The 24,588-nt window shown below is 38.1% G+C and overlaps 1 protein-coding gene across 5 annotated transcripts in view; it reads left to right on the plus strand.

Moving 5' to 3' along the window:
- Positions 1-24,588, plus strand: part of SLC4A7 (solute carrier family 4 member 7) — a 113,982-nt gene that overhangs the window by 69,451 nt on the left and 19,943 nt on the right. For all 5 annotated transcript variants that reach the window (XM_049870944.1, XM_049870942.1, XM_049870943.1 and 2 more), the window contains 10 exons: positions 219-306; positions 2,241-2,387; positions 6,843-6,949; positions 9,142-9,316; positions 12,724-12,857; positions 14,120-14,365; positions 17,072-17,177; positions 19,548-19,709; positions 22,498-22,611; positions 24,386-24,547. In XM_049870944.1, the coding sequence (XP_049726901.1) occupies positions 219-306; positions 2,241-2,387; positions 6,843-6,949; positions 9,142-9,316; positions 12,724-12,857; positions 14,120-14,365; positions 17,072-17,177; positions 19,548-19,709; positions 22,498-22,611; positions 24,386-24,547 (1,441 nt within the window). The remainder of the gene's footprint in view (positions 1-218; positions 307-2,240; positions 2,388-6,842; positions 6,950-9,141; positions 9,317-12,723; positions 12,858-14,119; positions 14,366-17,071; positions 17,178-19,547; positions 19,710-22,497; positions 22,612-24,385; positions 24,548-24,588) is intronic.

Below are 24,588 nucleotides of genomic sequence, written 5' to 3' on the forward strand. Positions count from 1 at the left end.
TGATAACTTGGTAGAAAGTTAATTATGAATACTTAGTTTTGTGATCTGCTTCAGTCTGAGTAGAGTTGCCATCTTTTTTCAGTCATTTGTGTGGGTGAATAGAAAAGAAGTTTCTTTGTTTACATCTGAATGACTTTTATAACTGGCCACATTTGTGAGTGTATATTGCTTATATTTAAAATTGAATTGTACTTCTATGTATTTTAATGTTTCTTTAGGTTTTTGTTTCTGTTATTGGGTCCAGCAGGCAAGGCACCCCAGTACCATGAAATTGGAAGATCAATAGCCACTCTCATGACAGATGAGGTAATTCAGAGACACGAAAATTCATTGAAATAGAAACTGATTGTGAAGTGTATAAACCCAAACCAAACCCACTGCCGTTGATTCTGACTCATAGCAACCCTATAGGACAGAGTATAACTGCCCCCCTGGGTTTCCAAGGCTGTAATCTTTATGGAAGCAAACCGCCACATCTTTCTCCTGTGGAGTGGCTGGTGGGTTCAAACCACCAACCTTTTGGTTAGTAGCCGAGCACTTTAATGACTGCAGCACCAGGGCTTCTCGTGAAGCATATAACGTATATTAAATGATAGTTCTTCTTTCTTTCACAGTAAAGCTTTAAAGATTGTTCTTGTTGTCAGTACTGTTTTATTTTAAATTCTTTAACTATGTGCCTTCGATAAGATCTTCAAGACCACTCTGACAGAACTAGTGGGTACTTTTTCTTTTTTTAAGCAAGTGAAAGTATTGACCACCTTGTTAAAATTTACTCCATCATGGGTTGCAGGGATATCATTTCTTTTTGTTTTCCTCAGGGTTTTATCTGTTTCCCTCATTTTTCTGTAAATTTCTCTATACTTGTTTGAGAACCTCATTTTTGACCGTGACCTACATATTGATCACCGCCAGACTTTTGCCTTTCTTTGGGAGAGAGTTTTTAAATCAGGTCTTGCTAGAAGTCTCCGTCATGCTTCCCTAGGGTATCTCAAGCCTCCCACACCTGAACCTGACCCCATTTCTCCATCCTGCCTCTTCCAGTTAGTCACCAGATTCTGCTGACTTTTCCTCTTCAGTGTGTTTTGCAATCTAATCCGTCACCTCCTTTCTGTCTCCACTGTCACTTCCCTATCTTAAACTATTTACCATCTTTTTTTTTTGATCTATTAAAGTGACCTTTATGGGTCTTTCTCTTACAGTTTTATCCCTTGCACTGCCAGTAACAAATTTGAATACACCATTTCCTTAATCCAAGTGTACCAGTGACTTTCCGTTGATATATTTAGGTTTAAATTTAAACACCTTACAACTGCTTTAGTAGGTTCTACCTGATCTAACCTCTGCATACACGTGGAAGCTTACATCCTGACTCCACCCCCCCATCCCCCCCATGTTGCTCCAGCTAAGCTACAGTAGGTTCTTTGTTCCTTGGTTGAATGAAGCTCATTTCTGCCTTTGGACATTTGTGACAACCTAGCCCTTCTGCCTGAGTACTGTTCTTCCTCAAGTCCTCATCCTCATCCTTGGCATGGATTTGTCCCCTCATTTCATTCACATTTCTCCTATACTGTTACCTCCTCTGAGATAACCTTCTCTGGACTTCTTCAACTTCCAGTCCTGTAAGCTGCTTTATTTTCATCAGCATTTATTATTATCTGCAGTTACATATTTATTGAATTACTTGTTTTACTGCTTTTCCCCTTAAAAAAAAAAAGGTCCTTGAGTGCAGGGACCCTGCCTTACTTGGGTCCTTGTGAAGCATATAACATATATTAAATGATATCCACAGTGCTTAGAATTCTGTTTCTAGCAAATAATAGGTACCCAGTAAATGTTCATGATCAGATTATTTAAATAAAGCTATTTGTATGTCCATGATTATCCCCTGGGATAAATGACATTAATATGGCATAGAAGTAGAATGACATGCCAGAGAATTATTTCATTCTGTAAAGAATTTCTCATACAAAATTACCTTTTTTTTTAAAAAAATTGTCCTAACATCACTATTTTCTTCTGTTGTTTGATTGTTATGATTAATTCATTTGATAATACTAATGATAAAGAAAGGACTACCTTGTATAGTTGTTACCTGGGGTAGGTTGGAGACCTGCCTGGAGTATGAGTTTAGACAATTACATGTATCGTGAACTTATTTGTGATTTCTAAAGTGGATTTACCATGTGTAGATTATTCTCCCGACATTAAAATTGTCTTGATACGCATTTTTTTCTTTTTAGATTTTTCATGATGTAGCTTATAAAGCAAAAGACAGAAATGACCTCTTATCTGGAATTGATGAGTTTTTAGACCAAGTCACTGTCCTACCTCCAGGAGAGTGGGATCCTTCTATACGCATAGAGCCACCCAAAAGTGTTCCTTCTCAGGTAAGAAGCCACCTGATTCTTCTGGGTTACCTTTTCTTCTTTTAATTAAAAATTTTTAAAAATAGGTTGTACGTTTTTGTGATTCAAATACCAAAATTATATAGAGGCATATTCAAAGAAGTTACACCCCCTCCCTGTATCGTTTCCCTTCTCACCCCCTTACCCGTCTCCTGTAGGTGACCATTTTGTGTTAATCGTTTTTTTGTTTGTCCCTCTAGTGTTTATGCAGTACAAGGAAATATGAACGTATCATTTTATCTTTCTTACCCAAAGTTGTTTTTTCCATTATTTATAACATGTATCCCAAAATCTGATTATAAGAAATCATAGAAATATTCCTTAACCTTTTTCTTAACCAAACCAAAAACCAAACCCACCGCCGTCAAGTTGATTCAGACTCATAGCGACCCTATAGGACAGAGTAGAGCTACCCCATAGAGTTTCCAAGGAGCTCCTGGTGGATTTGAACTGCCAACCCTTTGGTTAGCAGCCGTAGCAGTTAACCACTACGCCAGGGTTTCCCTTTTTTCTTACAGCTATGCTGTATTCCATTTATGGATACATCATAGTTTATCCTATTCCTGGCCTCAGGTTGTTGTCTTTGGCTATGACAAACCGTGCCCAATATTCATGTGCCGTTTTAGTCTTGTGCAGATGTATCTGCAGGGTCGATTTCCAGAATTCCTAGGATTATGGTGTCAAAGGATAAATTTATAATTTTAATAGCTATTACCAAATTTGCCTCTGTAGAGTTGAACTCTGTTGGACTCCCACAGCGATGGTAGGAGAGTGCCTATTGCCCTACAGCCTCACTAACACAGCGTGTTGTCCAGCTTTTTGATTTATGTTAGTCTGATGGGAATCCTATATCTTGCTGTAGCAAGTATTTTCATGTAGTTTTAATTTGCATTTTGGTAATTAGTGAGGTTAAGTATTCCTGAACCTTTCGTGAGTTACCCCCTCCTTTTTTTTTTTTTTTAAAACATTTAAATCGTGCATTGATACCCTGAAGTTTCTCCTGGGCTATTGTGTGGACTATGCATCCAGCGGTATCTTTTTTCTAAGTTTAGCCTGGTTGTCTCAGTTAAAAAGTTGAACTTTACTCCCTTGATCGGCTGTGTTGCCTTTCTCATTTACCAAATTCTCATATGCATTCCGTTTCTGGAATTTCTTTTCTTTTCTATCTGTTTATGGACCGATTCTACCCTCTTGCCTCTCTCTTACTTTAGTTTTTCCCTGAGTTTCGTTGGCTGTATCGCGTATTTATTTTTCTATATAAGCTTTAAAATTAACTTTCCATTTCCTGAAATAAAACCTGCTGATTTTTGTTTTTGGGATGGCAGTTAAATTTCTAAATGAACTGAGGCAGAATTGACATCTTTATGACCTTGAATCTTTCTGTTTAAGAACGTGGTATGTCTTTCTATTTCAAGTCAATTTTTGTGTCCTTAAGGAATGTTATAAAGTTTTCCTTTCCTACGCTTTACAACACTTCTTGGTGAGTGTATGTATTCATAAGCGCTTTATCTTTATTGTTTCTATTGTAAATGAGGTCTTTGTTGCATATGTCATCTAACTGTTGCTTTTATATATATATATAAAGCTATTTGTTATTGTATATTAATTTTTTATCTTGCAGCCTTCTTAATTCTTCAGTGTATGCAGTAGTTGCTCAATCATATCATCTGAAATAATAGTTTTATCACTCTTTTCTAATTTTTATATCTCTAATATTTTTTGTTTTCTAATTGTATTGGCTAAAATCTCTAATAAAAAGTTAATACCAAAAAAAAAAAAAAAAACCTGTTGCTGTTGAGTCGATTCTGACTCATAGTAATCCTGTAGGACAGAGTAGAACTGCCCCGTAGGGTTTCCAAGGAGTGGCTGGTGGATTCAGATCGCTGGCTTTTTGGTTAGCAGCCAAGCTCTTAACCATCTGCCACCAGGGCTCCAAAATGTTAATAAACAAAAACCAAACCCACTGCTGTCGAGTCGATTTGACTCATAGCGACCCTATGGGACAGAGTAGAACTGCCCCGTAGAGTTTCCAAGGAGTGTCTGGCGGATTCAAACTGCTGATCTTTTGGTTAGCAGCCGTAGCTCTTAGCCACTACACCACTGTGGTTTCCAAAACGTTAATAACAAAAACACAAACCCAGTGCCCTCGAGTAGATTCCAACTCATAGCGACCCTATAGGACAGAGTAGAACTGCCCCACAGAGTTTCCAAGGAGCAGCTGGCGAATTCGAACTGCCGACCCTGTGGTTAGCAGCCGTAGCACTTAACCACTACGCCTCCAGGGTTTCCAGAATGTTAATAGTGGGTTTTAAATGGACATTTCTTATCATGTTCCTGACTGTAGTCAGTGTCTCTAGTATTTCTCCCATTAAGTAAGATTCTTGCATTGAGCCAAAATATACATTTTATCATGTTAAGAAAAGTATCATAAATTTCTGTGTTATTGAAATTTTTAATAGAAGTGGATTTGAATTTTATCAAATACCTTTTCAGCATCTCTGGAGATGATCATATGAATTTTTTATCAATTATTATGGTAAATCACATTAATAGACTTTCAATAGGGAAACAAGGGTGTTCTTGGAGTCAACCCAACTTGAACTTTTAAAGTGCCAGTGTTCTGTGTCTAATATTTTATTGGTTTTTTGCATCACTGTTTGCAAGATTGGCGTATGATTTTCTGTGCAGGCTTCTTCATGGTTTGGTATCACCGTTACACTTGTTTTAGAAAAGAATTATACGTTTCCTTTTTCTGTGTTCTTAAATAGCTTGGAATGCTTTGGTTTTAAAGGTTTGGAAGAATTCCTTTGTAAAATTGTCTGAGCTTGACTCCTCCAGACTTCAACAGCTTGCTCATTTTTTCTGTGGAAGATTGGCTTGTGTAAGCTTTCTATCTCTTCTGGGGTCAGTTTTGGTAAATTATGTTTTTCTAGAATATTACTCATTTCATTCTGATTTTCAAATGTATTTGCATAGAGTCATACAAAGTGTAGTCTCATTCAAAAGTGCGCATGCACGCACGCACACACCCCAAACCCACTGTAGGGGGGTTCAATTCCAACACGTAGTGACCCTATAGGACAGTAGAACTACTGCATAGGGTTTCCAAGGCTGCAGATCTTTACGGAAGCAGAATGCCACATCTTTCTCCTGTGGAGAGGCTGGTGGGTTTTAACTGCCAACCTTTTGGTTAGCAGCTAAGTGCTTAACCACTGTGCTGCCACCAGGGCTCCTTTCATACGTACACACCACACGTATACGTATTTCTAAAGTTCTCTCATTTTTGAAGTCATTGCCTTCTTTTCATATCTTATTTTGTATAAGAGTTAATAATTTTTCAAACAGAGCAGCTTTAAATTTATTTTAGTTCTTTTTAGCATTTTCTGTTTTCTAACTCTATTTCTGCTTTTAGCTGTTCTCTTCCATTCCTTTCACATTCCTTCAGGAATTTTGTTTTCACATTTTCCTGAGTTAGATGCTTAATTCACTTATTTTCATTCTTTCATTTTTCTTGATTTAAGTGCTTTAGCTCTATCCCACTTGTGATATATAGTGTTTTCCCATTTTTGATGTTTTGTAGGAGTTTTATAATTTTGTTTTCTCTTTGCTCTTGGCTGTGAGATTTGTTAGTTTTAACTCTGACGTTTTCAAATGCTGATCTTTCTAATAATTACAGATGAGTCTTGCCCCTCTGTAAATATTCTGTATATAGATAGTGCAAGTCAGTAGTTCAGCCAGAGCCTTTGACCCAGGGGACCTCCTAGAATGGCACCTTGTGGTCACATGTATACAGGCACACGCAGACACACACACACACATTCTTTTAGGCCCAGCAGTTTCTGGAGCTAACAAATTGAAAGCTAATTCCTTTCTCTTTAACTGATGAAGAGATCTTCTATTGTGGAAATATCACTCTTGAATTTGTAATAAAATTTAATGAGAAATTGGGTTTTATGAAAATATGTTTAATATACAATGCTTGTGATACTTCTTTTTAAAGGCAAGTGTTTTAGTTAAAAAAAGCGTTTACTTTTTTCTTAATGTGATGTATTTTTTCAATAGTTACTGTGAGCAGTATTTTAAAAATTTTCAGGGGAAGAGATGCTTTATTGGGGGGTGTTTCTCTTGCCAGGCAGTAATTTGAAATGGTGTGTACGCATCTGTTGCATAGCATATTTAATGTTAAAAAAAAAAAAAAAATTTTTTTTTAACATTAGAAAGTTGCAAATATATATATATAAATTTTAAGTATTGTTACAGACAAATTTTAGGCCTTTTTTCTAAAGTGCAGTTTATTTAAAGTAGAGATTTATATTTGGAAGATTTTTTTCCTAGGAGCACTGATATAATCAATATGAAAACTCATATTCCCACTATTTGGAGATGTCATCTCAGCTTTCTTAAAGAATTCTCAAAATGTCTTTTTGTGAAATGCAGGAAAAGAGAAAGATTCCCGTGTTTCCCAATGGATCTGCCCCCACCTTGAGTGACCCTCCTAAAGAGGCCGCTCATCACGCCGGGCCTGAGCTGCAGAGGACTGGACGGTGGGTACAATCCTCATACTGTGCGGACAGCTTTTTGGGGGCCAGGGGTTGATCTGATGTAGTAGACATAAATGTTCTTTTTTCTTTGCAAGTATTTAGAACATAATCTTTTATAATTTTTAAGTATATATTTTTTAAATGTGCACTATCACATAGGTATATCATGTTAAGGAAAATTGTACGCTTTTAAAAACCATTTTAATAGCATGTACTTGGGTTCAAGCTTTATTGAAAATGAAAATACTAGATCAGATGATAAGAGTACTGCACAGTTATATAGGTTAATTGCCAATGCCTGTACAAAAGATTCTTGAAAAAGGTGTAGGATCCTAATATAGTGTCAACATAGAAAATTATGGGAACAGAGAGGAATTATAACTAGTGATTTTTCTGTGTGTGTACATAGACACAAATCCCTTAGTTGAGCATTCTGTCATGACATCATGTCAGATTAGATGGAGGAACGTGATTAAGTGATGGTAATGGTCTCTGGAAATTTGGTCAGAAAAATCGTTTAAGAAGTTAACTTTTCAATAAAGAATAGAAATATTGCCGGCTGCAAATGCTGTCATAAAACATTTTGTGGAAGTAGGTAAATGTTCCGGCATTTCCAGAATATAGAAAATCCTGTGGCTACTGATGCACTATTGTCCACTGGTGGTTACTATGGAGCTAGAAGATCTTGAATCTCCAATCTTTGTTTACAAAACCAGCCTATCTTATGCAGACACGTTATTTGGAGTTTTGATAAAGTGCCTAAGGGTACTATATACAAGAGAAGTCAGTAACAGCTGGCATACTGCGTAGAGACTACAGAGAAACTTAAACTCACAATTAATTCGTTGACTAATGTATTCGTCTCTGAATACAGTCGAGAATAAGATGCTGTCTGTGTGCCAACAGTGTCTCTTCACACTTGGCCACATCCCGTAGAGAGGACCCACTAGACTGAGTAGTGTTAGTCACTGAGGGACACCAAGGCAGGCTGACATTGAGCTCAGAGTCGACCAAGGGCCTCACAGAGGCATCTGTTAAATAATCAGTTCTTCATTGGATGACGTAGATTCACTGCCAAGATTATCAGGGGCACCTTTTTTATTGCAAGCTGCTTCCCCTTTATGTTAGATTATTTATCGGATAACTTCTGCAACCAGTCAGTGTGTGTCTAGGATTTATTTCAATATTAGCTTCAGAAAAGTAAAAGAGTACGGAAAAGCTTGAAAAATCCCAAGCGTTTGAGAGCTTAAGATGAGATTTGTTTCCGTCAGGTTTCTTGCAGTAGAGACTTGAATGATTATATATTTTATGAACCACAAAACTTTTTGGAATTTCTGCTTCAGTCCCTGGTATTTGTTGAGTTGCCTACTAATCCCTAGGCATGTTCTAGACGCTAGAAATATGCCAGTGAACAAAGTCTGCTCCTCGGAGAGCTTTTGTTTTAGGGAAATGTTGCCAAGTTAAATGTTTTCAGAAGTCTGATTAAAAAAAATTGTAATGGTGTGCAAATAATACATTTTAATCTACTAATTAAAACTTCTTGGTGTTACTCCTACACACAGTAGTTTGACTACATGGACAGTAAATTAAATATACTGAAAGAGTTTTCAGGTTTTTTTTTTTTTCTTAGATGGAGGTATTTGAGTAATTGAAGTACTAATTTTAAGAGTTATTGAAGATGATTATGAATTGACTGCTCAGTGCATCGAAGCACAGCATACTGTGTTCATATTAAAGAGTATTTGGGGACCTAAGATTTGTTATAATTGTTGCCTGATACTTCTCATGCTTGCAGTTAAAGTTTATAATGTGGATGAGAGTTAATACAATTGCTTATGCACATTTTTATGACTGGGATGTTAGATTTTTATTTTTATTGTACATTTCCTTGCACATTTTTGTCCAAAATTACATTTACTCATATAAAATCATTTGCCTATAGTCTTTTCAGTAAATAGTCCATAAATACAGTTATTTATGTCTCTTTTGACTTAATGAGACCTACTTTCCCCCGGCATCAGTGGAGGAGGTTAAATTAGTGTATCTTCCTCAGTTTATACTATGACTTAAATTGGATTTTAATTTTTGTTGACAAAGCACTAGGTCTCAGCAGTCTTATGTAGCCCATAGTTTTAGTCTGAACTAGCTAGAATCCTCTCGTGTACAGTTTGACGAGTTTCATCTCACCTATTTAGGCTTTTTGGTGGTTTGATACTTGACATCAAAAGGAAAGCACCTTTTTTCTTGAGTGACTTCAAGGATGCATTAAGCCTGCAGTGCCTGGCCTCGATTCTTTTCCTATACTGTGCCTGTATGTCTCCTGTAATCACTTTTGGAGGGCTGCTTGGAGAAGCTACAGAAGGCAGAATAGTGAGTACAAAGATTGGTAGTAGCCAGGCTCTTAGCTCTTCAGAGGCAAGTGTCTGTATGCATTTGTCTCACGATTCATACTGTTATTTGAAGAGTCTCCCCACAGCACGATTAACCTGTCCCAAAGCAGACTTCCCCCAAAGGTAATTGCTATGGAAAACGTGGGGAAGCCAATTGAACAGGAGAAGAAGCACAGTTGAGGTAAAAAGAAAAAAAAAAAAATGTTTATCCTGGCTTGCTGGATGAATGGTTTTATAAATTGAGTAAAAGGCTTGCATTGTCTTTGTTGGGGGGATGGTTGGGGGGAGAGCAATTGAACTGATTCTGGGTGGGTCACGGGTGGGGACATTTATCCGATTTACCAACTTCATTCTATAAGGCGTCGTAGGCTTATAGTTAGAGCCGTATGGTTAATAGTAACTCGTCAGCCCTGGCCGATAGGCCTGGACTAGCTTCTTTGGAAGAAGAGAACATAATGGAGGGAATGACGGATTTTTTGCAGTAGTGTTTAATTTTGCTGTTACTAAATCTGTGTGAATGTAGCCAAAGCTTTTTTTTTGAAAATATAATTGAAAGCTTTATCCTTTGATATGACTAAAAGTTTTTTATGTTTTTCTGTCCTTGGTAATCACGTAGTAGGGGCCACGGGAGGCATGATAACTGAGCAGAATATCTGGTGTTGTGTAAATCTTAAATGGCATTGTTTTGAGTATATATATTTTAAAGGCATTTAAATGAGGTGATCTGTGATTCTTGTGTTCCTAAGTGTTTTTTATTTAACTGTATTTACTCGGGAGAAAATTCTTTCTTCTAATGGATAAAAAGGTTAAAAGCTAAGGAATGATTACTCAATTAAAGTATTTCATGTTTATGACCTTAATATGAAATCTGACAACTGAAATTTTCTTTCAACTCTTAATTTATTTACTTAGATTCTGATAACATTTTCAGACGTTTAGTACATCTTGACCTTATTCTTTAATCATTGTGTGAAAAGTACATATTTTTAGTAAGTTACTTTATGTGCTGTCAGAAATGGTAAACGTAACTCTGCTGGTCCCTGTAGAGATGTCTTATCTGTTCCCGTCATGGAAACACTGCTTCTTTGCTCTTTTTCTGTTGGTCACCACCTGCCGACTTCATGATGCTGGTTAACACCGAGTGCGGGTGATAGTTACACCGGGGAGGGCTGCGGGCACGTGCGGGTGAGCAGTGCCTCTTGTTCTCAGTGACGCTAACTTCAGTGTAAAGATGAGGTGGTTGCATACATAGTTACCATGTCTTGGTGAGCTGTGCCCCACGTGAGTGAGATAGAACAAGAGCTGGAGGAGTTGAAATAATAGAGAAATCAGGAGCATTCTGGAGGAGAGTGATAAGGAGATGATGTTTGTTTTCAGATGCTTTTTAGGAACTCCAGGTAGAAATGGAGACATCAGGAGATGCTGTCCCAGGGTTTGTAGAGTGGTAAAGACAAGATACGAAGATGGGGAGTCAGTCATGTGCACGTGACAATTGAAACTGGGCTGGGCGTAGACGAGGCTAATGGGGTGGTGGCGGGTTGGGGGGGCAATCTGTAGGGAGAGGCAGAGGATGAAGTAGGGAACCCAGTGAATTAGTCGCAGGCACAGTCAACGCTTGGGAGGGGGAGCAGTAGGATATGATTCTGCAAACAATGAAATAGAGGTTTTGAGCAGGAGGAAGGCTTAGCCGCAGCCAGTGCTCAGTGCTGTGCAGTCGAGAGGTGCGAGGACGTGGGGAGGGAGAGAGGCAAGGCTGGGATGGGTAAAATTGAAGACCTCAAGATGCGGGCAGGTGGGGAGGACAGGGTAAAGGGACTGTGATCTCTTTAAATAGAGAGTTCACTTTTGGAAAAAACAAACAGTTTAAAAATTATTAAAAAAAAAAAACCAGGTCTGGGCCAAAGAAATTTCTGCTTCTAGTAAATGTGGCCATAGGGGAACCCTACTTTGGTGCCCATCTACCCCCTGTTAGCATTTCTTTATTTTGCCGTCTGCTTGCTTCTCTTTGCAGTTCTTTTCTTTGTTTCTGGGTAAATTCATTCCTAATCGAACGAAGGATTTTATGTTTATTCATGGGCAAGGAAACCAAGTTTTCCGTAGAGTTAACAAATGGATCATTGCTGCGGACGCTTCTCCAATCTTGCCAGAAGACAAGTTTATATGTGTGTTTGATCCAATTTTTATTCTAATAGTTGAATTATACTTTTATTGCACACTATTATTTTGTGATTTCGATTTTGAAAGATGCTGCTCTAGGTGATGCGAATAGCTGCCTTTTATTGTGTGCACTCTGCGTTAGACCCTCGGATAGGTGTCTTCACAAACACCACTCACTCCATTAAGTTTCCCTGGTAATCATCACCCCATTAAAAATGAAAAAGCTTGGGCTCAAAAAGCTTAAGGTACGGCCATGGCTTACCAGCTGGTAGTGCCCAAGGCAGCCTTTCACTTCAAAACCTAATTCTGAAGCCCTGCACGCCTGCTCTCTGTGCTCTGCCATGCTGCCCCCAATCACAGGGTCCTTGTCAGCTCACAACCTGCGTTTCCCGAGTACGGGCTTCTTCCTTTCTTGATAGTGCGTTCCACTTGACTGGTGTTTGTGAGTGGTTAACTGTCCTTTCCTTTTCTTTGTGTTCCTCCCCTCAGTCTAGGGGCGTAGCAGATCACCACCCCTTACCATCTAATACACTAACAGAATGTAATGCGGTGGGATAGAATTCCTCTGAGGCTTCCCTTTTGTCACTTTGCCAAACTTCAATGCCAATAAGATACTTCCTCATTGACAGTTGTGAATTTTTTAAAGAGATTTTTCATCTCTTTAATTTATGTTAAGCATTTCAATTTTGTTGTCAACTGGTTAAAAATCTGTCATATTAGATATTTTCTTTAAAATGTGTAGAAAATGGCTAGGATTGCATGTTAATTTTTTTAATTAATCTTTTTGATGAATTCTTTTTTATAGCACACCATATTGAGTATTTAATGTTTTTTGTTTTGTAAAATGAATTATTTTACACTTACAAAATTATTTAAAGTAATACATGCACCTTTGTACCATTCTTAAGAAACAAAACATTTGTAGATAAAAGTTGAAGCCCCTGTGTTTCTCTTCCATTTACTTTTACTTCCCTCCCGTAGAGTTTTGAAATTAAGGTTGATTGCAAAATTTTCACTTTTAATATGTGAAATGAAAGCAGTTTTTCCTGTGTATTTAAAATGTATTTGTGATTTTGCATATTTAAAATTTAAGACTCAAAGTTGTGTTTGCTTTATAACTACTTTTGATTAGCATTTTTATTTTTGTTTGGTTTCCAGATGTCTTACGTGTAGGCTAGAGGTAGCGTTTATGATGTATTGCTTTCATTCGTGTCTTTTTTCCTTAAACAGAGTGCAATAGAGTCTCTTTTTGGAGCATCGTTAACTGGGATTGCCTATTCGTTGTTTGCTGGGCAACCTCTTACAATATTGGGGAGCACAGGTCCGGTTCTAGTGTTTGAAAAAATTTTATTTAAATTCTGCAGGTGAGTAGTAGTTATGTACTAGTTGCACGTGTTTGCATATGTGTACAATTATATATTGCATTATTAACTTTAGTTAAAAGCACGTTGCATATTTAATAGCTGGAAAAGAATCTGATCAATACGTATAATTTGAGCACTTTCTGGACCACTGCATGGTCAACCCTACCCTGAACCCTCTACCAACATCCTTACCCCAGTACCTTAGAAATGAGGAAAATAAGATTACCCTGGAGTATAAAATCAATAGGTTTGAGCATAGATGAGCAAATCAGTAAAGGAGGGGCAATAAAAATCCTTTGTGGTAGCAAATTGCAACCGGCAAGAAGGTGTTAATCCGAATTATTTATCAGGTGGTATGTCGGTCTAATAAAGGAAGCTTAGAAAAAGGTGGGTCATGAAGGCCCATGCTGCCTTTATCACTCAGGCCCTGTTTAGCAGAAAGGAAAATGGCAGCAGTCAGAGTGAGGTGTGAGTTTCCTCTGGCAAGGTTGTTTGCATCGTGGAGAGGAATATAACTTACTGTAGTTAGTAAACGTTGAATTCGGTGTGGCCAGTGCTGTTCCCTTTGTGAGATAAATGCAGCTGAATATTTTATTTAGCCCGAAACAGCTTGATGCTATTAAACATTTGGTTTATCTAACTGCTCTTGGTCAGCTCACTAAACCAGCTGATTCTGATTCTAATCTGGCATGCGGCATAGACTTACAGAGAGAACATGCAGTAACCTGAAGTGTTTAAAACTCCTTGACAGTAATTTCTTATACGAAATTAAAAAAAAAAAATCACTTTCTTTGGTTGTAATGGTGACAGTGGAAGTCGTGGTGTTGGTGGTAGTGACAGTGTAGACATGGACGTGTTTGCCATACTGACAGTTTCTAGATCTTCAGAGGGAGGCAGGTCCATGGTCCTTTCCTGTAGACTGACACCTGTCCTTCAGTCCTCATGACTGATTTCTGAAGTTGAGTCCTAATGTTTTTGAAATATTTACTGCCTAGTAGATTTTTGCTATAAATCTTTTATGTCAGTTTACTGTACTATAATATAACCAACCAGTCTGTTAATAACAAGCCAGTCCTCAGTTGAAGCCAGAAAAACACACAGAGCTTTCTTTAGTCATTTTTGTGTCGCTCTCTTCAATTCACGGTCTTCTTTAGGAATCGTATGTTTTTATGGTGTTCTTGTTGTTTGTTGTGAGCTTTTAAAGCACAGTTGCCATTCTGCATGTATATATTGATCACATCCACATTTTTCTTTCTAAACAGAGATTACCACCTTTCCTATCTGTCCTTGCGAACCAGTATTGGTCTGTGGACTTCTTTCTTGTGCATTGTTTTGGTTGCAACAGATGCAAGCAGCCTTGTGTGTTACATTACTCGGTTTACAGAGGAGGCTTTTGCAGCTCTCATTTGCATCATATTCATCTATGAGGCTTTGGAGAAGATCTTTCACCTAGGAGAAATATACGCTTTTAACATGCACAACAACCTAGATGAACTGACCACCTACTCGTAAGTGTTTCTGTTTCCCTCTAATGCTTAGTGTTGAAATGTACGTTTGCAGAGATGTTTTTTTGAGCCTAAGAAAATAGATTTTTGCAGTGTGATGCTCCCTCTATTTAGCTAAAACTACCCAACTAGCCATTTGGGTGATGACTTGTCGGTTTCACATGAGAGTTTGTCAAAGCGCTGAATGGACATAAACCCAGTTGATGAAATTCAGTCATTTTTATTCACTGAAGTGACTTAGGAAACCCTGGTGGCGTAGTGGTTAAGAGCTACGGCCGCTAACCAAAAGGTCGGCAGTTCAAATCTACCAGTGCTCCTTGGAAACTCTATGGGAGAGTTCTACTCTGTCCTGTAGAGTCGCTATGAGTTGAAATCGACTCGATGGCAACAGATTTGGGTGGTTTTTTTTTTGAAGTAACTTATCCGAGAGTATGTATTTTAGTCTTCGGTTTGAATTGGATTGGCCAGTTTAAACTCGATTGTTTGGCAACTGACTCACTATATATTTAAATAAGGCAATTAAATTAAATTAAATTGGATCTTGTATTCTTTGACCAGTTGGATGTAGTATATATATTTATATTTTTTTATAATGACATGTAGCCACCACTAGGTATCCATGAGGGATTGGTCCCAGGACCCCCCACAGATACCAAAATCCATGGATGCTCAAATCCCTTCTATAAAATGGCGGAGTATTTGCATATAGCCTGTGTACATCCTCCTGTATACTTTAAATCGTATCTAGATGATTATACTATTTATTTTTTTTTAATACAACGTAAATGGTATGTAGGTAGTTGTTACACTGTATTATTGTTCAGGGAATAATGACAAGAGAAAAAAGTCTGTTTTTTCTCCCTCCCGAATATTTTTGATATGTGGTTGGTTGAATCTGTGGATGTGAAACCTGTGGATATGGAGGGCCGACTGTATTCTCCTCACATTTTATATGTTCATTAATGTTTCTGACGTCTGATAATTTTTATGTGAAGTTGTTTTAAGGTAGAATTTCAGTACACTCTCATGTAGTATTTTGTGGAGTGTTTTCTTTGTAAGAAAAGTATGAAAGGAAAATCTTTTTAAACTCTAAGAATAAAATAGAATTTGAAAAGTAATGTTGGCAAATAATATTCATTAGAAAATAAAATCAGCTGTTAAAATTGGACATACCTAGATTAAAAAAACCAAACCAAACCCATTGCCGTCCAGTCGATTCCAACTCATAGACACTATAGGACAGAGTAAAACTGCCCCATAGAGTTTCCTAGGAGTGTCTGGTGGACTCAAACTGCCAAGCTTTTTGGTTAGCGGTCGTAGCACTTAACCACTACACCACCAGGGTTTCCCATATCTGCTGTCTATAAGCAATCACGTATGGTGCAAGTTTGTATTTATTGTCTTTTTTGCGTGCTTTCGAATCAATTCTGATGCATAGTCACCCTGTAGGAGAGTAGAACTGCCTGTTAGGGTTTCCTAAGCTGTAATCTTTATGCTTTTCTCCCACGGAGTGACTGGTGGACTCTAACCACCAGCCTTTCAGTTAACAGCCAGGTGCTTAACCATTGAGCCACCAGGGCTCCTTTGATTTGCTCACATGGAAAAATGTGGTGATTAACAAAAGAGAAAAAGGATACAGCTTCCCTCTTCTACCCACATAAACCCTGAATCTATGCATTTACCCCCTTTCCTCTGAATCTCTCCTTTCTCTCTGCTGGCTCTTCCTTGCCTTCCTTCTATATCCTAAACCTTGATGGGCAGTGTAGGAAGGGATGTGGAAATTCCTTTATCACATGGACCTATTTGAAAATATTAGTGACACTTTGATGACAAAATGTGTTGTCTTTTTGCTCTTAAAACTAGTTAATTTTTAAAAATCTTTTTTGTTTTCTCTCTTGCCCTTTTCTCTTTTGACCTTTATAAAGCACGGCTTTTATAGCTAGCGCCACACAAAGCGCCGTTTCCTTCTGGATAATTAACTGAGTAATTACATGTGAACACCGTTTAGCTGGCATTCGCTGAGTATGCATAAGCGCTGTGCTAGCAGTGTTACATAATTCGTATCTTAGTGTTCCTTAATTCACATATCCTCTTTTGTATGTGAAGAAATTGAGGCTCTTGGAGGCCTTGGGCCAAACAACTGGTAAATGACAAAGCCTAGATTGACTCCAAAGTTGATCCTCTTGCCTTTTTCTCAAACAATTTATAATCTAATTGGGAATGTTCACATGTTTATTTCTTTTCATTTTTTAAATCCGCATCTGGAGGTTTCTTTGCTTACTTGTGTGCTTCTAGGTTTTCTAGGCAGTTGAGGTAGTGCTGTATATGAACTGAACTTTTCGAGCCCTGGTGGTGCGGGGGTTAAGAGCTCGGCTGCTAACCAAAAAGGTCAACAGTTAAATCCACCAGCTGCTCTGTGGGAGAAAAATGTGGTAGTCTGCTTATGTAAAGATTACAGTCTAGGAAACTTACAGGGCAGCTCTACTCTGTCCTACAGGGTTGCTATGAGTCAGAATCAACTCAGTGGCAACGGCTTTGGTGTTAACTCAAACATTATTCTGTACCGTTGTCTCTGTTTGTAGTTTCCATACACTGAAACAGAGGAAAAAATGGAAGCAGTTAAAAACCAGCATATTGTACAATTGATTTAATAAAATGTAAACATCCAATGCATGAGCCTTAAAAATATACCCTATTCTGATTTCTCAGATGTGTATGTATTGAACCTCCTAACCCTAGCAATGAAACGCTAGAGCTCTGGAAGGAAAAGCACGTGACGGCACGTGATATTTCCTGGGGGAATCTCACTGTTTCTGTGAGTATATTACAAGACAAAGGATTTGTAACCTGGTTCTTTTCTTTAGCTTTTTCTGGTTAGACCTACATTTTCTTCTTAGTCCATGGATATTAATATGTTTTCAGCATACAATATTGTTCTTTCCAAATAGGAGTTAGCCACTTTTTTTGTCTAACATGCACTAAAAAGATAGGCAGAAAAGAAGGAAGCTGGTAAGGGAGATAAAAATGGACTATATTTGACTTCCAAGATAGAATTATTAAGAAGATACGAATATACCTCAGGTTTCTAATTTCACTTATGAGATCGATAAATCCACAAGAATTGTCTATAGGACTGTGGTTACATACACTGGGTTTTACAGTTGTATCATCCCGTATCCAGTTGTCTGTTTAGCTCATCTGCTCCAAGAACAGCTTGTTTAGAAGATCACGAGTGCAGCCCTCATGCCCTGAAGGACTCAGTGAACTTTGTCTGCTTAACTCATAGAAGCTGCTCTGACTCAGGCACTAAAGAAGGAGAAAGGGAGAAGGATAAAAACATGCAGTGAGCACCTACTGCACTGAGTACTGTATCTTTACATAAATAATGCACACCTTCTTTGTTTGTTTGCAACCATGCCCTCCCCCTTCCCAGTTTTTTTACATGTTGCTGTTAAAAAAAAAAATAGCATAGCTCACTTATGAAAATACGGGGGGGGGGCATGATTGACAAACAGATGGTGCACGTCATTTGTATATGCGTAAAAATACAGTAGTATAACAGGTGCTTTGTATGTTTTTGGGAAATGTTGTCCTAACCCTAGAATATCCTTGTTTTAGACATTTCCCGGATTGGGAGTCATGAATAAAGATGTAAAGTGATTAGCACTCAGATCCCCTGAGTGTCTCTGGTGCTTTTTATATCATACAAACAACTGTAGGTTATTCCTTACTCACTAACGATGGTAGTTAGCCCCTAAATGTATAATTTGAGGGATATCATCTGAAATTTTGTCCCACTGATAATTTAAGGCTGCACTGTCCAGTACACTAGCCATTAACATGTCTGTTTAAACATATTTATTAACATTAATATAATTAATTATTAATAAAGATTAATGAAAAGTTTCTCAGTTACACCAGCCACACGGAAAGTGCTCGGTCACTTCATGTGACCACTGGCTGCAGTGCAGATATGTGACATTTCCGTCACTGCGGAAAGTTTTGTGGGACAGTGCTGATTTAAAGCATTATGTATCAGTAATCCGTTTAGATTCATGCTTTACTATTAATTTTGTATTTTATAAAGTCATTTTTGCTATGGAAAAGATGTACTAACAGAGTTGTTCAAATGAAAGTGATACTTTAAAAAAAATTTGTATCATGATGGATGGGTAAGTTGTCTTGATATTAAAGATATAAGTCTTTGCAATGTGTGTCCTTTATAGCCAAAAGGGCCATGATCATTTGTTTTTTGTTTTTGTAGCTTTCTTTTCTATGACCTGTGTTCCAAATTTGTAGGTTTACCAGTCTCAGCACATGGAAGTTGAAGTTTCCCTTTTCTCATTTTATAAACTTGAGTTGTCATGTTGTTAAAATAAGGCTTGTTGGAATATATAAGTAAGAAAGAAATGGATTTTAGTCCTGTGTACTTTTGTTAATTTCTGGTTGTCTTTCAGTTATTTGTCTCTCAAAAGTAAAATCAAGTCAATATACTTCTGTAATTGAATTACACTATGCCATATTATCGATTACATTATTTTACTGATTTCGTTAATGGGAGTATTTTATTAGTCAATTGCTGTTTATGATCCCATGCTTTAATCCCAAGGCCTTGGATCAAGTCAGAATACAGGCATCTGTAGTACTCAGTACATACACAGTGGATGCTCAGTACTTGTTTTTGTCCTTTTCCATTGGTGCTTGAGTCCGTTTTTTATTACTGATTCGAATTCTTATTCAGCATTGTAAAAAGACAGTAGAATTTCTCGTCTCCTTTTTGTATTAAACCACTTGTTCAGAAAGAAAGAGAGTGGAATTGTGGAGTGGCAAGAGGAAATGTTTGAGAATTAATACACTCATCATGATGCTTTCACTAAAGGGAATACGGGATTCAAAGAAAGGAGTATGTGAAATAACTTGGCAAAATGTTGTATTTGAGTGATTTAAGATGCACCTTTTTTTGAAATGATAATATCTGTGAACTCCTACGCCCTACAATCGATGGTGTGTTATAGCTGACTGGGCTGTGTTTTTTCTTTCTGAGTGAAACATAACATAATGGTGTGACTTACAATCAGCATCTGAGCATCTTAGAGTCAGTGAAGTTCATGAGTGATTTCTTAGATATTTGAGAACTCCCTCCATCCTCTTTTTTTTTTTTTTTTTTCCCCTTTCTTTTTTCCAGGAATGTCAAGCCTTTCATGGTACGTTTGTAGGATCAGCTTGTGGTCTTCATGGACCTTATGTCCCAGATGTGCTCTTTTGGTGTGTCATCTTATTTTTTACAACATTTTTTCTGTCTTCATTCCTCAAGCAATTTAAGACCAAGCGTTATTTTCCTACCAAGGTAATTGGGAGTTCCAGTTAATATTTGTGTTTTTAGCTTTGCTTTCCTTAGTATGTTTTAAAATGTTACTATATTTTTTAAGGATAATACTTGTCTTAGTTATCTAGTGCTACTATAACAGAAATACAAGTGGGTGGTATTCATTAACATAACAAATACAACCCATTCCCAAATAGGATTACTGTATTTTTACTCAAATAGCATGAGCCTTCTGCATTTGTTTGCTGACCAGCCCTCCCCTCTCGAGGTATTTTCATAAGTACACTATGGTAATTTTTTATAGCAACTTTTGGAGGAGGATTGGCATGGGTTCGGGGGCGGGGGGGTTGCGGTTGGTGAACAAACACAGAAGGCATGCATTATTTGCATAAAAATATGGCATCCCAGGAATAAAGGTTAGGATTTATAACACATATTTTTGGGGGATACGATTCAATCCATAACATTCTACCCTTTGGCCCAAAACTTCATGTCCTTCCTGCATGCATTCACCCGATCACATCATCCCAAAGTCTTAAATCAACTCCAAGTCCAAAATCTCATCTTCTGTCTCATGTAAATCAAATACGGGTGAGATGTTAGGCATAGTCCATCCTGGTGCAAAATTCCTCTTCACCTGAGAACCTGTGAAATCTAGAATAAGGATTATCTACCCTATACTTCCAAAATAAAATGATGGAACAGGCACAAGGTAGACACTTCCATTACAAATGGAAGAAATTGGAAGGAAAGAGGGGCTAAGAGGCACCAAGTACGTCTAAAACCCAACAGAATAAGTTACATTAGCTCTCAAGGCTTGAAAATAATCTTGGGCAATGGTTCTGCCCTTTAGACTCTGGGTGTTGGCCACACACTCTGGATTCTGAGTGGAGACCCATTGGCCCTGGGCTTTAGCTCTGCCTTTTAGGCCCACTGGGGTACCAACTCGGCTCCCTTGGTTTTGGGTGGCCCCATTCTCCTAGTCCATCTGAATGGTGATCCTAGCCCCTTAGCCCTCTTGGCAGACCCTGTTTGTTCTTCTGCCCCTTGGCAGTGGAAGCCCCCACCCCCTCAGCTTTGGGTAGCAGCTCCATCCCTCTCGCACTGGTGAGCAGCAGTCCCACACTCTGGAACCGAGGTGGTGCAGATCTGTCTCTTTGAAACCCAGGAGGCCGTAGCTCTACCATTCGACACCCAGTGACCACGGCCCTACCCCATTGAGACCCCAGAGGCCTTGGCTCCCCTTTGATACTGAAACAACTGTACTTCCCATGCAACAGTTCTGCTGATCTCCAAGCTCCAGAGATGGTCCTTTTCTTTTGTTGGAGGAAAACAGATACGGCTCCTTTGGCTTGCTTCCTGCCTATGGGATTCCAAGAGGCTCTCCTTTCATTCTTTCCCTGTCCCTTTCAGTCTAAGATGATAGGTTTTCTGCTGTGGGAGTTGTTAGATCCATTGGTCTCAAGATTAATGTCTTTCATAAAAGATTGTATAGCCATGTCCTTGGTGAAGATTCTAGGACATGCGTCCTTAGTTTGTACAATAGAATTTTCTAAATCTTTAAGTTTTGTTTTTATTTTGCATACTTCATTTTTAAGTCTATCTCTTTCCTCTCAAATTTTACTATAAGTGGCAAGGAGAAACTACATGGCCCCTTTAAGATCTTACTTAGAGATCTCCCCAGCCAGATACTCAAGTTCATCACTTACAAGTTCTGCCTCCCACCAGACACTTGAACCTAATTCAGACAAGTTCTTCACCACTACATAAAAAGCATCACCCTCCTCTATGGTCCAATCACGTTCATCATTTTCTTTTAAAGCCTCACCAGAAGTGCATTTAATAGCCACATTTCTAGCAGCGTTCTGTCGTTGGTGCCATGTGTACTCTCGAAGATGATAGGAACTTGTGTCTGTCTTCACTTCCTTCTGACCCTTCACTGGAATTGGCTTTGACATCCACAGTTCTACCAACAGTCTCTTCAAGGCAATCTAGGCTTTTACCGTTAGGTACCTTAAACATCTTCCAGCCTCTACCCGTTATCCAATTCCGAAACCACTTCCACGTTTTAGGTATTTGTTAGAGCAGCACCCCCACTTCTCAGCACCAAATTCTTAGTTATCTAGTGGTGCTATGGTAGAAATACCACAAGTGGGTGGCTTTAACAAACAGAAATTTATTTTCTCACAGTTTGTGGGGCTGGAAATCCAAATTCAGAATGGTGGCTGTAGTGGAAGGGTTTCTCTCTGTCGGCCCTGGGGGAAGGCCCTTGTCTCTGCTGAGCTTCTGCCGCAGGGCAGTCTTCATATGGCTCGGCACTTCTCTTCCCTCATTTCTGTTTCACTTGCTTGCCTGTTTAATGTCCTTTATATCTGAAAAGAGATTGACTCAAAATAAACCCTACACTAACCCTGTCTCATTGACATAACAAAGATAACCCATTTCCAAATGGAATCATAATCACAGACATAGAGGCCAGGATTTACAACACATATGTTTGAGGGGGGGAGTGGTACACAATTCAGTCCGTAACAATACTTTATGCCAAATAGTTACAAAAAATTATTCATAGTGAAGGATGTGTAATAGGCATCTGAGCTCAGCAGAAAAATGATGGTGCTGTGAGAGGTGGTAGGTTGGTTGTGAAATTTGTTATCTATTGAGAAAGAATTAGATATCAATGTATTTCCCTGATATATTTGCATTCATTGAAATCCCCATTCGTGCTTTCTAGTGGTGTATTTTAATTGTGAAAGATGTGGAAAGATAGTATTTCTGTGTTTGTATTAACACGATCTCTTTCACATAGGTGCGATCAACAATCAGTGACTTTGCTGTATTTCTCACAATAGTGATAATGGTTGTAATTGACTACCTTGTAGGAGTTCCATCTCCTAAACTGCACGTTCCTGAAAAATTTGAGGTAAGGATTAAAACACACGGCTCTTTGTTACTTGAGAATACCAAACCAGTTTAACGTGAGACACTGGCCCCTGAGTAGTTACTTTAAAAATATGTGTAGTCTCTTTGAAGAACTGATGCTTTGAAAGGAAATACTATACACACACACACACACACATATATATATTTCTCACATATATTAAAAAATAAGACATGTTGAAAAGGGACAAGTAAACCTATTTAGGAAATAAGCAAGAAGGGCTTGAAAGCTAGTTTATCATGGAAAGTGAATGAAAATAACCAAGGTGAAGAGATGGGTACCATGTCCAAAATGTGACCATTCCCACAGCACTGGAATTCTTGTACCTTCCAGCGAAAAGCAAACACCTTTTATTCCTTCATAGAGAAGTAACTCAAACTGGACTTTGTCAGAGACCCTATTAGAGTTTCTAGAAGGGTAGTGTGCCTGACAGTAATTGAAAAACTCCATGTAACATTTCCTAGCAGAATCAGGAGAGAATCAAATGTGTTCTTTTACAAGAAGAATAATGCTTAATCCAAGCATCTAGTTGAGCTCTTTGCTTTCAGTCACAAACTACAGTTCTCTTGAACACAGTCATCATATGCATAATATAGCATTCAATGACTATTTTCTAAATGGAAGATCTAGGTTTTGAATAGTTCCCATCTTGAAATTTTCTTATACCAAAGTAATTACATATATGTATATATATATAGATATATGTATGTATATATATCTGTCTCTGTATGTATTTCTCTCCCCTCCTTTGTAACTCATCTCTCTGTTTTCATCCTTTCCCCTGTTTATAATCATGTAGTGAAAGGGAAAACTCATTTTGAGTGGTGTCACTGCTTACAAGCAAATTACCTGACTTTCTTTAGGATCAGAGAGTTTAAAGGAAATCAGAAATAAGGAATATAATGAAGATAATTTTTGTCTGTTTTGTCTTTCACAAAATAACAAAACATCAAAAAAATATGTTTAAAAACAATGGTCTCCAAAATAGGGTACATGGATGGAAAATGAAACAAAACATTTTTACTATGTGAACTTTTGCTGTATCCATAGCCAGTAGTAATATAAAATGTGAATAACTGTAGAGTCATTGGGTGGGTTGCTAGTCTGCAGGATCTCAAAAGCAGCTTAGTTTAGGAATTGATCTAGTAGGTAGGTTGATTTTACCGTTTATAAAGTATGCAGGAGCCTGCTGACATGGCACCTTACTTCACATACCTATTCCTGCATAACGCACATCCCCAGAACATAATGCCTTTAAACAGTAACCCTTTATTTGTTCATAATTCTGGGCAGTTAGGACCGGCCTCAGCTGGGTAGTGGTCTGGTCTGAGGTCTCGTGTCTGCAGTAATCTGGGGGCTCCATGGCGGCAGCATGACATCATTCACATGGGAAGAACAGAAGTAGAAGTTAGAGCAGAAGCGGCAAGTTTTCTTGAGATTGCAGCTCAGAAATCAGTGTCATTTTGGACTCATTCTCAGGGTTAGTCATAGGAACATGCCAGATTCAAGGAAGGGCGTACATAGACTCCACCTCTGTGTGGAAAACGTGGCCAGGTCACATTGCAAAGGGTCACGCTTCTAAGGATGGGTAATACACTGTGGTCATCTTTGCAGATAATTCATCGTGCAACCCAAAATGTAATCTAGTTCTTTGCAATACCCTGGCATTTTGTGGAATAGACCCAGTCTCTGCTGTGGAAATTTTGTGCAATAGAAGAAGGAAACTTTTCCTTAATATCTTTAATGTTTTTAACAGCCTACTTACCCAAACAGAGGCTGGTTCATAAGCCCATTGGGAGAAAATCCTTGGTGGACCTTATTAATAGCAGCTATTCCAGCTCTGCTTTGTACCATTCTCATCTTTATGGATCAGCAAATCACAGCTGTAATCATAAACAGAAAGGAGCACAAATTGAAGGTAATTTTTTTTTTTTTAACTTTACATCTGTTGTTGCGACT

This window comes from Elephas maximus, chromosome 27 (assembly GCF_024166365.1).
Source record: "Elephas maximus indicus isolate mEleMax1 chromosome 27, mEleMax1 primary haplotype, whole genome shotgun sequence".
Classification (NCBI taxonomy): Eukaryota; Metazoa; Chordata; class Mammalia; order Proboscidea; family Elephantidae; genus Elephas; species Elephas maximus.